This window comes from Hippocampus bargibanti, linkage group LG05 (assembly GCF_051943395.1).
Source record: "Hippocampus bargibanti isolate YZ-2025 linkage group LG05, ASM5194339v1, whole genome shotgun sequence".
Classification (NCBI taxonomy): Eukaryota; Metazoa; Chordata; class Actinopteri; order Syngnathiformes; family Syngnathidae; genus Hippocampus; species Hippocampus bargibanti.
Window position 1 is genome coordinate 30,287,632 of NC_142738.1, and position 14,399 is coordinate 30,302,030.

Genomic DNA, 14,399 nt, shown 5'->3' on the forward strand with positions numbered 1-14,399 from the left:
ATTATTATTATTATTATTATTATTATTATTTATTTATTATTATTATTGATAGCCAGATAGCCAACAGCTCACAATGGAAGCACAGAGAAACCTGGGGTCAATCTGAGGTGAACAGACACAGCCTGTTAACCTGTCATCTTCATGTAGGAGATCTGGCCATGGACTAATTTAGTATTTGATAAACTCCTTCATATGGACATAATTTAAGACGAGGGGAAACTCCTTCTCATCAAGAGGTCATTAGCCAGGCTACAAATCTATCGGTTCATGGAAAGGACAACCAATTAAAATGTCTATGTTCTGTTTTTTATAGTTGTTGGTACTTGGGACGTCCAGGGGTGTGCTATTCAAATCAAGAAGACTGCTTTACTGATGGATCACTTCAATTTCCATTCTGACCAAACGGTCGTAAGTCAAAATAGTCATAAGTTGAAATACATTCAAAATGTTGAATAGAGACTCATAGGCTAAATGACTGGCAAAACCCCCCCCCCCCCCCCCCCCTCTGGTGCCATCACACGGTCGATTTTTGTCCAGCCTGCTAGCGCGTTGCGGTGCCAGGCGTAGAATTAAAATTGTAAAAATAGGGTCTGGATGTCGTGGTCGTAAGTACGGGTGGTGGTAAGTCGATCCGGTCGTAAGTCGGATGTTACCTGTACTCTCAGTAAATAGCTTGGCAGAGAGCTGCAAAAGTTGGGCGTCGGTCATGAATGGTTGCCGGCAGTAAAAGAAAATCTTCCTGTGTTCCAGCCTTTGTTCACAGTGGCCGACAGAATAGCTCTGACAGACTCTCATACCAGAGCATTTATTTATTAAAAAATCAATAAATTAACCATCGATGAGAAGGTTTCTTCAGCCGTCATCTGTACTTCTTTGAACGACAGTGATGTTAATATCTTAGCGAAAGAAAATAAATGGTTTGAAAGGGGAGTAAAAGAAGCTATTTTCATAAAACAGCAAAACACTTCACTAATGGTGGGGTGAGGTTTAATTTGGATCGTTCATACAACAGACTTCTCAGACCACATAGGCTTAGTTATGCTGATGACGGTATACCAGAGCAAATGCGGCAATCAGGCCAGTCACAGGCCCCATAATCAGGGAGACAATAGAAGTAATCAGTCAGGACAATAGAAGTAATCAGTGTAGCCTCAGGGTCCTCCCCCCCCCCCCTCCTTGAAAGCAGGGACCTATCATAGCAGACCCTGGCACCGCCACGACTGGACAGTGGGGATATATATAACTATAATATATAACTACCAGCAAATTTCAGTTCACTGACAAAGCCTCTTGGATAAGAAGCGAAACGTCCGACACCTTCAAAGGACAGATGATGGCTGAAGAAACCTTCTCATCGATGGACCGTTCCTGTATCACTGAGAGCTTACACAAACATAAATAAATTAAGTTCACATAGAGGCTAAAAAAATAAATACTATGTACGAAGACATTTACAAAGACCACCCTCACAGAGTGGCCAGAAAGTTGTTGCCCGCGTGAAGGCAATTTGCGGCAAAAAGTACAAAATATTGACAACAATCTTTCAGTTTTCTTATCATCCATTGGACTGCGGGCCTGTGTGGGAAGGCGAGCGCCATCCCTCCTGTTTTGCGGCTGCTGCACACCTGATTGAGATTTACGGCACATCGGCTCAAGTGTGTTGCGCCAGGGAGAGCTGGAAAACCGGCAGGGCGGCCCCTCCAGGACCCACTGAGGACACCCTGGATTCTGGAAAAAAAAATTCCAATTATTCTCCACGTGGGACATCTCGATGAATCCTCTCAAGCCTCACAAGCACAGGAACAGGCCCATCAGCGCTGAATCCCAAAGTCCGACTTGAAAGTCGACGATCCGTGGCCAAAGCCACAAACGCAAAAACCGACCCTGCGACGCGGCCAAATCTATAAAAAGGAGAGGGCCAATGATCACTCCTGTGGCGTTTGTCCTCATTTGGGGGTCACGGGCGAGTGGGAGCAGTTCCCGACCGACGGTTGGGATAAACAACCTGACCGGCAAACCCTCAAGTCTATATTGTGCAAGGACATAAAGCAATACAGGATGCACAGTCGGAAGTGTCCTTTGCTACTAGTCTAACTTGGTCCCCTCTGACCAACCAATCATGGGACGGCTAAAGGCTAATGTTATTATTCTTAGAACATACGTTGGAAAGGCGGGTAAGCGCCTCAGGTAGTCTGGACGGCGGCGGCCGCCCTGACTCACTGCGCGCCCGTCAGACGTCGGTCAGCTTGCTGGCGTAGATCTCGATCCGGGTCAGGCTCTCCTGGTCGTCCTCTGTGTAAGACTCGCTTTTGTCCAGGGACCGCTCGCTCTTGATTGAAACAAGGTCGCCCGATGAGGTCCGTGGCTGTCCGCAGGTCACGTGCACGTACTGCGGGCGGTCCTCTTCGTCATTCTCCCGGTGGTAGAAGTAGTTGAAGTTGGACACGATGACGGGCACCGGTAGGGCAATGGTGAGCACGCCTGCGATGGCGCACAGGGAACCCACAAACTTGCCCCCCATGGTCCTCGGGCACATGTCGCCGTAGCCCACCGTGGTCATGGTCACCACCGCCCACCAGAAGGCGTCGGGAATACTGGAAAAGACGGACTCGGGGTCCTCGGCTTCGGCAAAATACACCGAACTGGAGAAGAGGACCACGCCGATGATGAGGAAGAAAATCAAGAGGCCCAGCTCCCGAAGGCTGGCGTGGAGGGTTCGCCCGAGGATCTGAAGGCCCTTGGAGTGTCTGGAGAGCTTAAAAATGCGGAAAACGCGGACCAAGCGGATGACGCGTAGGATGGCGAGCGAGGCCGCTTGCTGGCTCCCTCCCTGGTGCTCGGCCAGGTCCAGCCCCAGGGTGATGAAGTAGGGCGCGATGGCCACCACGTCGATGATGTTCATGATGTTCTTGAAGAACGCCGGCTTGCTGGGGCAGGACAGGAACCTCACGGTAAACTCAAAGGAGAACCACACGATGCAGAGCGTTTCCACCATGAAGAAGGGGTCCGTGAAGGGACTCCGCGGCTTCCCGTGACCGCTGGCGTTGGCGTGGAGCTCCTGCGCCGACGCCGGGACCTCCCGGAACTCGGGCAGGGTCTCCAGGCAGAATATGATGATGGAGATCAGGATAACCAACACGGAGACGATGGCGATTATCCGGGCCGGTCCGGAGCTTTCCGGATACTCAAACAGGAGCCAGAGCTGCCTTTGGAATTGGTTGTTTGGAAGGGTTCGGTCCTCCTCCGTCGTCAGACCTTCGTCGTCTCGAAAAAGCTCGATGGTCTCCTCGTCGAATTCGTAGAACTTGATCTCCTCCAGGAAAATATCAACGGGGACGCTCACCGGTCGGCGTAGCCTCCCTCCGGACTGGTAGTAGTACAAGATGGCGTCAAAGCTGGGCCTGTTCCTGTCAAAGAAGTACTCGTTCCTCAGCGGGTCGAAGAAGCGCATCCGTTTGCGGGGATCCCCCAGGAGAGTCCCGGGGAAGCGAGAGAGCGTCTTGAGTTGGGTTTCAAAGCGCAGGCCTGAGATGTTGATGACCACCCTCTCGCTGCACTCCTGCTCCTCCGGGTCATCCGCCAATAAGGGGGCCGCCACTACGGTCTCGTCGCGGTTGTCCTCGGACACGGCGCTCATCTTTCTACCCCTTCCCAGGGTCACCGCGCACCACTCAAGCGTCCTCTCGCATGCAGATCTCATGCAGCGTCCGGTCCCTGCCGGAAAGGAGCCTGTTCGCGGTACCGCGTCGTTGGATCCCTGATCCGCGGGGTCTTCTTGTTAGATTGGATCCGCAGGGTCCCCTTGTCAGATTGGAGCCTTGCCGTGTCAGACCGATCTCCCCCTCGCGCGAGCTTCACCGACGGGCGGAGGTGGCGATGGTATTCACACCATTTTAAACGTCACGGCCCTTCCCAAGTTGGAAGGCCAGATGACAGCGGCTGCCCGGTGTGCCGTCCCTCCGACGCTCGACTTGGGTCAACGCGGAAACCGCGTAGTTCCACGCTCTTTCCACGCCAGCCTCCGCCGACTCCGCAGCCGCCCGTTTCCCGATCGGGTTTGTCCGGGATCCCGTGACAGATGATCTCCCCTCCAATTGCCACCCCCCCCATTCGTGAAATCATGGCGCTATTCCTGTCGCGAGGGGAACCCGCCGGTGTCCCCTCGCTCAAAGGCGCAAAGAAACAGGAGCGGCCAAAATAAGCTAAAATGGCGCGAGCCGCCAACCCGCCTGCACTAGTGGAAAATGCTGGCTTGACTGATACTCGAGACGCAGGGGTGAGCGACGGCGTCTTCTTCGGGAAGCCAAAATAACGCTCGCCGTTGGTCCCGCTGAAAGGGCTGCGTTATACGAGGTTATAAGTGGCTGCCACTGCCCACCCACAGAAAAACTGATCCTCTGACTGTAAAGTGACCTTGAGAGTTTTGAAAGGCGCTTATAAATGAAATGTATTATTATTGTTATTATTATTATTATTATTATTATTATTATTATTAGCTAGCTCGCTTTCTATCTATTTGAGTTACTTCCGGGTTGAGTGAACGCTAGCGCATGTGGCTGGCGATGCTCACCCACAGAAAAACGTGTAAAGTGACCTTGAGAGTTTTGAAAGGCGCTTATAAATGAAATGTATTATTATTGTTATTATTATTATTATTATTATTATTATTATTAGCTAGCTCGCTTTCTATCTATTTGAGTTACTTCCGGGTTGAGTGAACGCTAGCGCATGTGGCTGGCGATGCTCACCCACAGAAAAACGTGTAAAGTGACCTTGAGAGTTTTGAAAGGCGCTTATAAATGAAATGTATTATTATTGTTATTATTATTATTATTATTATTATTATTATTATTATTAGCTAGCTCGCTTTCTATCTATTTGAGTTACTTCCGGGTTGAGTGAACGCTAGCGCATGTGGCTGGCGATGCTCACCCACAGAAAAACGTGTAAAGTGACCTTGAGAGTTTTGAAAGGCGCTTATAAATGAAATGTATTATTATTGTTATTATTATTATTATTATTATTATTATTATTATTATTATTATTATTAGCTAGCTCGCTTTCTATCTATTTGAGTTACTTCCGGGTTGAGTGAACGCTAGCGCATGTGGCTGGCGATGCTCACCCACAGAAAAACGTGTAAAGTGACCTTGAGAGTTTTGAAAGGTGCTTACAAATGAAATGTATTATTATTATTATTATTATTATTTATTATTATTTATTATTATTATTATTATTATTATATTCCTTTTCCTAAACTTGCTGCTGTGGATTGAGATTTTGTCCATTGTGAGACAAAGCTCTTCTTATCCCGACAGTCCTTTCTCTTCATTTGTGCGAGTGAGAGCTCAGTGGGTGTAGCAGCATGTGGCTCTAGCGGCAGTTTGGCACACACGCGTGTGTGGTAACAACAATCCCAAAGCCCTTTTGGGAGGCGAGCGAGCGCAGGCGCCATGATGCGAATGTGCCAGTTGAGCAAAGGGAGTGTCTGTCTGGCTAACGTTGAGCGTCGGTCCCCGAGGAAACCCCAAAAACAAACAAGCCGTGGCACCGACACGTGATTCGGAATCCGGCGCTGGAGGGCCGGGCCTGTTACATCCAGGGTCCTCAGTCATTCGCTCATTCCAAAGTTTTGCGTCGCCCACCATCTCATCCTTTTTTTTCCCCTTCATCGGGACTGAAATGAAAACGACGGATAAGTCGGATGACTTCAATGTTTCACAAAGAGTCCAAAACGGCGATTGCAGAGTTAGCATCTATGTGATAGTGGCGAGCACGCTATTGAAACACAAGATGTAGACCAGACATCAGAATCAGAATAGATAGTAGAACACGCTGCACTAGTATCATCATCAACAAATTGCAAAGAGGCACTATACAGTTCCATTTGGGCTACTGTTCAATGTGTTAATGGCTTGGGGGAAGAAGCTGTTTTAATGTCTGCTGGATTTGCTGCGCATGGATCGGTAGCGCCTGCCTGAGGGGAGTCGCTGGAAAAGGTGGTGGACAGGGTGCGGAGGGTCCAGTAGGATTTTCCGCGCCCTAGTTTGGATTCTTGCAGTGTGCAAGTCCTCGAGAGTGGGTAGGGCGGTGCCAATGATTTTTTCCGCCGTCCTAACCGTCTGTTGACGTCGGATTTTGTCCATTTTTGTGGCGGCCTCGAACCAAACGGTGATGGAAGAACACAGGATGGATTCGATGACAGCCGTGTAGAAATGTTGCAGCACCTCCTGTGGCAGGCCATGCTTCTTTAGCAGCCTCAGGAAGTACATTCTCTGTTGGGCCTTTTTCAGGATAGAGTTGGTGTTGACCTCCCACTTCATGTCCTGGGAGACTAATGATTCCCAGGAACTTGAAGGTCTCAACGGTTGACACCAGGCAGTTGGATAGTGTGAGGGGTAGCTGTGGTGATGGATGTTTCCTGAAGTCCACCATCATCTCAACTGTCTTGAGCGTGTTCAGCTCCAGGTTGTGACGGCTGCACCAGAGCTCCAGCTGCTCCACTTGTTGTCGGTACGCAGACTTGTTGCCGTCTTTGATGAGACCAATGATCGTGGTGTCGTTTGCGAACTTTATGAATTTGACAGCTGGGTGCGTTGAGGTGCAGTCGTTCTTGTAGAGAGAGAGGAGCAACGGAGAGGGGACGCATCCCTGCGGGGCTCCAGTGCTCGTGGTTCGTGTTGACGGTGATATTTTTTCCAGTCTGACCTGTTGCGTCCGTCCTGTCAGGAAGCTGAGGATCCACTGGCAGATCGTAGGGGACACACCAAGCTGGAGAAGTTTGGGATGAGGAGTTCTGGGATGATGGTATTGAACGGAGAGCTGTAGTCCATAAACAGGATCCTTGCATAGGTTCCTGTGTGGTCGAGGATGTGGTGCGGTCCGATGTTGACTGCATCCTCCACAGACCTGTCTGCCCGGTAGGCAAACTGAAGAGGTTCTAGCAGAGGTCCGGTGATGTTCTTTATGGTCAAACTACGGCCCGTTAGCCTTTTTAATCCGCCGCGCCAAACTTCCTTCCAGTGTCTGAAGCTCACGAGTGTCACGATCTGGTTGGCGACCAACAGGTGGCGATGTCAGCACCGCCCTCAGTTGCACAGGTGTTGGTCGTCTTCATCAGTGGCAGTTAAAAGGACTCCCGGCACGACCATTCGTTGTCAGGTCATTGTATGTCATTGAATGTGTTTACGTCACCCTGTCAAGTTTGTTTCTTTCATCTTGGCAGATTTTTACTCATGGTTTTCTTCGATACTTTGTACTTTTCTGTTCGGATGACTTTGATGTTTTAGATTTTGTTCCTGCTGACTTTATTTTAATACAATTTTTCAAATACAATCTGCTGCTCCCTCCTGCCTTCTTTTTGGTTTCCACCACCATCACCACCTTGCAAACCGTGACAATGAGAAAAAGTTAGCGGACACCAGGGCAGACAACTCTGAAAAGTTGCCTGCCTAGCCATAAAGTTGCCTGCCCCATTTTTCACAACTTGAAACACAATAAGACGACTAATCACAAAAAAAAAACATTGTTGCAAAGTATAAAGGATTTTTTTTAATTAAGGATGTACCTACCACAACTGCTCCCTTGATTAAAAGGACAACCGACACCATTTTTTTGTTTCCTAACTAACATCAGAAAAACGTTTTATAGCATCTAAAATACCCAAAACACGCAGGCTGATATTTTTAGTCAAATGAAAAACACCAATAAAAATGACTTAAAGTGTGCTAAATCTGCAAAAAAATTTAGCTGCGAATTGGGCATTTTCAGAAAGTCCTTCGTGACGTCACGCCAAGACGTCTTGCCTTGCTGGAGAATCCAAACAATGGCTTCAGATTCGGAGAATATGCTTTCTTGTTACTCATCCAGTTATGAATATGATTCAAATAGTTCTGAAGAGGAAAGCACAAATGTTTGCAATCTATTAAAGACGTTCTTCCGGGTTATTTTGAGGCATCAAGACTGATGTGTAGCACCCCGAGAAAATGCAGAAGATGGCGCCAGAGCTCAATTGGAAATGGGCTGATTTGCCTGTTTGAATTAGTGTCAACTAGTATCAAATAGGTGCAACACACAACGATTCACCATGGCGTTATTTATGTGTTTTCCTTCTAATTTCGCCATCAACACGAAGTTTTCAGAACAAACAAAGTACCGCGAAATGCATTGTGTGTCGTTTCTCGGTCAGGGGCGTTCCTTCCGTGACGTCACGTCAGGAATCGTCACCAACTCAAGAACAAGACTTCCAGAATATTCAGTCTTAAAACGTAAAATATAGCTATATGCGGTAGAATCTTTGTAAAACACGCTCAGTAGACGTTATTTGAAGCGATTTTACAAATTATGGACACAACTTGTCCGTAGGTGTTGGTGGTCCTTTAAAGGACAACCGACATCACTTTTTTGTTTCCTAACTGACACCAGAAAAAGGTTTTATAGCATCTAAAATACCCAAAACAAGCAGGATGATATTTTTAGTCAAATGCAAAACACCAATAAAAATGACTTAAAGTGTCCAAAAACTACTTCAAATTGAACCCGGAAGTGGTCAGTTTCAGAAGGTCCCGCCCCCTTGTTCGTGGCGTCACCCCAAGACGTCTTGCCTTGCTGGAGAATCAAAACAATGGCTTCAGATTCTGAAAAGATGCTTTCTTGTGACTCATCCAGTTATGAATATGATTCAAATAGTTCTGAAGAGGAAAGCATACATGTTTGCAATCGATTAAAGAAGTCCTCCTGGATCATTTTGATGCATCTGGAGAGAAATGTAGTGACAAATTCTTTAGTACTCACAGTACCCAAAAAAGGCAGAAGAGGGCGACAAAACTCTGTGGAAATTGTCTCCTGGGACGTTTTGTAAGCGAACGTCAAATACACTGTAGAAGTCTTGGCGCAACACAAAACGATTCACCATTGCGTTATTTCTGTGTTTTCCTTCTAATTTCGCCATCAACACGGATCAACACAAAGTTTTCAGACCAAACAAAGTACCGCAAAATGCATTGAGGTGATGCAAGGTATGTCCTTTCTCGGTGAGGGGCGTTCCTTCAGTGACGTCACGTGAGGACTCGTCACCAACTCCAAAACAAGACTTATATTCAGCGCGAGTCTTAAAAGGTAAAATCTAGCTACATGCGGTGGAATCTTTGTAAAATACGCTCAGTAGAAGTTATTTAAAGCGATTTCACAAATTATGGACACAACTTGTCTGGAGGCCTCGGTTGTCCTTTAATGCCCAAACACTCCCTCCAAATGCTCCTGGCCCGCGAGTCAAAAAGTTTGCCCAACCCTGATGTAAACGGACCATAAAACAATATGCCAATAGACACATTGTTTATCCTCTGTATAGAGCGACCAATGTTGCCTATTCGTTGTGATAGAAACAAAAAGGTCGCCTAGCATGTCGGCTTTGCTACAGGTGCACATTTGCCGCGGAGATGCGCGCTTGCCGTGGAGGTTGACGTATATGTCATGCGGGCAATTCTCAATGGAGGACATTGGACACGCCCCCAGTCTTGTTAGAAGACAATATCGTCCAGCATTGTCGTTTCTTTTCAACTTTTGCTAGGCCCCATTTTTAGCGTGCTGTCATCGCTTTGGTGACCCCTCCCCACCCCCCTCCTCTGCGCTGTTGGCTAACAAGGCACCCGACAAAAAACAAAACGGGAAGCGTCCCGTCAGAGAGGGGCGGGCTTCCTCAGGATGACCTGGCCATATCCTTGTCACATGCCCTGCCGACCTCTCGGATTAGCTTTCCTCGAACGATTTTAGCCGATGATGTCGTGCTCCATACGTGCATGGAGATGCGAGGGAGGGCGAATGCGGGTGCAGATGCTTATTTTTATAATAATAACAATAATAATACATTTCATTTCCAAGCGCCTTTCAAAACTCTCAAGGTCACTTTAGTCACAGGATCCGTTTTTCTGTGGGTGAGCAGTGGCAGCCACACACACCAGCATTCACTCAACCCGGAAGTAACTCAAATAGATGGAATGCTAGCTAATATATAGCTAATAGCTAGATAGCTAGCCAGATAGATAGCTCATAGCTAGCTAGATAGCTAATATATAGCCAGCTAGACAGATAGCAACTAGACAGCTAGCTAGGTAGCTGCAAGGCTGGGGGGATACCTTATACCGTACATCTGTAAGATACGCGCAGAACAATACTTCAGACATAGCACTTATAGATAGATGCGACTTGATAGAGGGCGGCCCGGTAGCGGATCTAGTTCTTTCGCTCAAGCACCATAGTGGCCAAATTCGGGAGTTGACCGGTCAGGGTCCAACTTTGTTCTTTTTGGATGAACAGCTGTCTCAGCTGAAGGCCAAGGTGCACATCGCGCATTCGGTCGGGCACATTTCAGTCGCTGAGACGTCACGGGGCCCCAATTCCGCTCGATGACACGGTGGCGAACGCCGAGGAGGGATTTGGCCGCCGCACGCTGGATGTTGTATTTTGGGCTTTCAGCGGCGGGCGCTGTAACCCAACGCCGCCGTCGGAGGGCAGCGACTTTGAGGGAGTCCTAAAAATAAAGCGGCTGCGCCGGGCCACGGGTGCCCGCGGCGCAATGTGCTCACGGCGGCGGCACGTGCGGCAACTGTTTTCCTGCCACTCACTCCCGAAGTGCGCGTCAAGAATGCGGTCTCGCGGCAAAGCCGCAGACGTCGCGTGACATTTCGCGCCGGGCTTTGAAGGCTAATTTGCTCAGTGGCAGCTCGACGCGGGTGGGAGGAGCGTTGGCCGTGAACGCCTGGCGGTTGCTTATGTTTGACAGCGGTGACTTTCAATTTGGAGCCAGTTAGCACCGGCAATGACTTATTAGCTTTGGTTGCCGTCGGGTGACGTGATGTCAAAGGTTGCAATACGCAAATGGTCACGGCCTAGCATGACGGCTAACTGTTAGCTTGGCAACTGTTTTTTTCCATGTCTAAACTTAGAAAGGTTGTGTCACTCATTTACGAGCATCTACATTGAAGAGGCATACTCCAAAGTGTTAGTCACAGGGGGTGGGGGGTGGGGGGGGCGTTGACCTGTTAGAGGTGAACCATCCCTCACACAGCCTCTTCAACCTGCTGCCATCGCGTAGGGAGGGGACTTCAGAGTCTCCGAGCCAAGACCAGCAGGCTCAAGGACAGTTTCGGCCACCAGGCAGTCAGGAGACTCAACTCCCTCCCAGCCCTGCCCCTCCTGCCCCTTCCCACTGCCAAACTCACCAAACTCTGAGTACACACTAGACGCTGTACTATCATCCAGAACTCTTTTTTTTTTTTCAGTTCAACCTTTTTTTTTGTTTGTTTTTGCATTACTACACTACCTCACTTTACACAAATGACATGTATTGTCCGTTGTCAATTGTCTGTCTTTTTTAGCCACATTCTAAATGCCTTTCACGCTGGGTCCGAGAGGACATTAATTTCATCTCTGCTGTATGTCATGCATATTTGCAGTGACGTGCGATGAGGTTCACGGCTGGTGAGGCACTGACGTCATCACAGTCAGATTTACAAACATGAACTCTACAGAGTAGCTTATTCACCATTTGATTGGCAACAGTTATATAGAAAAAAAAACAGAATAAAAAAACGTTATGATCGTCTTACCTTTACTTATAAATGAAGTCCATGCGCCGCTCCTTCTGAGGAAAGGCATCGATAACTTCTTTGTAGAAGCCTTCCTTATCTTTCTTCAGTTTTAAAAGCCTCTCTGCATCAATGGAGATCACTGCCACTGAAGAAAGTCGTCTTTGATCAGTCCTGTTCCGACATTATATCCACCAGATAAATTTAGTTCATATACGAAAAGTGTTTGAACACTTTAATAGCGACATGCAGAAGGACAGCAATGCGGTCTCACTGCAGAGCAAGCCAGCACAGTTCACATAGTGATTGCGCAATCCATGGTGAGGCTCAGCCGGCTGCTGCCTCACCGCTCGTCTCTACTTAGTATTTGAACGGTAAATGTGAAAATTCAGCGATTTTGAAAAAAAAAATCCCAAAATGGTGACGTTAAATGGAAAAGAACTTTAAAGTACAAATCACTAAATAAATATAACTGTTTAATTTATTTTGTCATTTAATATTTCCATGATGACAGGCCTCCCCTGACTGCACGTCACTGCATATTTGATAATAAAGCTGACTTTGACTGAACTTTTGCAATCGAAAGCACCCGGATCGTTTTTTTTGTCGACAGTTTTACCTGTCCCCTACAACACTTCTAAACCCTAGACTTTAAAGGACAACTGACGTCTCCGGGCAAGTTGTGTCCATAATTTGCAAAATGGCTTCAAATGACTTCTACTGAGCGTATTTTACAAAGATTCCATCGCATATAGCTATATTTTACGTATTAAGACTCGCTCTGAATAACCTGGAAGTCTTGTTTTTGAGTTGGTGACGAGTCCGTACGTCACGTCACGAAAGGACAGCCCCCTGACCGAAAAAAGATGTCATGATCTGGTTGGCGACCAACGGGTTGCGCTGTCGGCCCCGCCTGTACCTGCACAGGTGCTGGTCGTCCCGATCAGTGGCGGACTGCCACGTTCGGATTGGCGACCAACGGGTAGCGACGTCAGCCCTGCCTGCAGCCTCGCAGGTGCTGGTCGTTTTAATCAGTGACACTTAAAAGGACTCACGGCACGACCATCCGGTGTCGCTTCATTGTTTGTTGCATGCTTTGTCTTTAATCGCATGCATTGTATGCTGTGCATGTGTTTGTTTAACCTTGGCGGACTTTTACACTTTGTTTTCTTTTGATACTTTGTATTTTTTTCTGTTGACATGATTTTGATGTTTTACCTTTTTTTTCCTGCTGACCTTTATTTTAATACAATTTGTCAAACAACTTCCTGCTCCCTCCTGCCTGTTTTTTGGGATCCGCATCCGCCATCACCACCTTGCAAAACGTGACAAAAGACACATTGTAGCAGTCCTTCCATCACGTCAATGCATTTTGCTGTACGTTTGGTCTTAGAACCGTGTTGCACCCAAAAGCCGCCAGAAGAGGGCATCCAAGTTCCATATAAGGAATTTATCAGCCTGTGGAAGCGGAGGTGGCCACTGGAGGTCGCCATTTTGTGCATCTTTTTTTGGGTGACAGATTTTCCCCCATTGTTGCCTCAAAATTGCACATATAATTCTTTAATTGATTGCAAACATGTATGCTTTCCTCTTCAGAACTACAGTAAAGTCTCGTTATATCGATATTCAAGGGAGTCCGAAAAAATATCGATATAACCGGGACTATTGATATATCCGACCCTGTTTGCATGTAATTTTCTCCGTGCGTGCATAGAAATAGTATCGATATAACCGGGACTATCGATATATCCGATATCGATATAACGAGACTTTACTGTATTTGAATCATATTCATAACAGGATGTGTAACAAGAAAGCATATTCTCCGAATCTGAAGCCATTGTTTTGATTCTCCAGCAATGCAAGACGTCTTGGCGTGACGTCACAAACTGGGGGTGGGACAGCTAGATAGATAGATAGCTAATAGATAGCGAGCCTGATAGATAGCTAATAGATAGATAATCTCCGAGTTAGTTAGATAGGTAATAGACAGCAAATAGATAGCTAGCTAGATAGCCAGCTAGATAGATACAAGATATTAGATAGCTAGCTAGATATATAGCTGATAGATATCTACATAGCCAGCTAGATATATAGCTAAGAGATGGATATCTAGATAGCCAGCTAGTTAGTTAGATAGCTAATGAATTAAAGTTGTGGGCCACATAAGAAGACTAAATCCATGTCAAATATCTTGCAGAAGACATTTGGGCACAGAGTACACCAATGGTGCCTGTCAAAGTCATTTTTTTGCCGCGGGCAAGATTGTCGTTCCGAATAACTTATTTTCAAATATGAAGTCAAAAATAATGACTGTCATTGTGGTTTACGTGGGACCATTTGAAATTTTTGTTGTACGTCGGTATTTTTCAAAGATTTTGCTGTGCTGACCCCTAGGGAACCTTTGGTCACCCGGGGAAGCTTTGGCCACCCGGGGAAGCTTTGGCCACCCGGGGAAGCTTTGGCCACCCGATGCCCCCTTAGGATGAACGTTGAGCGCCACTTGTGCTCCGGAGGTCCGAATGTGTTCGATCAAGCTGATAAATGTGTTCAAATGTCAATTTATTGTGCAGGAGTTGTAAGCCAAGTGAAATTCCATGGAATTTCACGTGATTTTGCAGGCCAAATAAAATGATGTGTGTGACGGGCCAGATTTGACACTTGTGATATACTGTATATGATAGAGTCCTCCTGGACAATTCTGATGTCCGGAGCGGTGGCGGCGTTCAAGTTCATCCTGAGAATCTTTGGCCATCTGGTGTTTTTTTGGGATTGGATGAGCCTTTATTGGTCTCGCAGTGGAGAAATTGACAT

At 47.1% G+C, this 14,399-nt stretch overlaps 1 protein-coding gene across 1 annotated transcript; it reads right to left on the reverse strand.

Moving 5' to 3' along the window:
- Positions 1 to 1,140: 1,140 nt before the first annotated feature.
- On the reverse strand, positions 1,141 to 4,165 carry LOC148898483 (shaker-related potassium channel tsha2-like). The gene has a single exon (XM_088996633.1). It carries the CDS (start codon positions 3,698 to 3,700, stop codon positions 2,231 to 2,233), a length of 1,470 nt encoding a protein of 489 aa, XP_088852759.1. The 5' UTR covers positions 3,701 to 4,165; the 3' UTR covers positions 1,141 to 2,230.
- Between the last annotated feature and the right edge of the window lie 10,234 nt (positions 4,166 to 14,399).

Bases quoted from the DNA above. Each gene is read 5' to 3' on its own strand.
- LOC148898483 (XM_088996633.1), bottom strand. From the start codon at position 3,700: ATGAGATCTGCATGCGAGAGGACGCTTGAGTGGTGCGCGGTGACCCTG.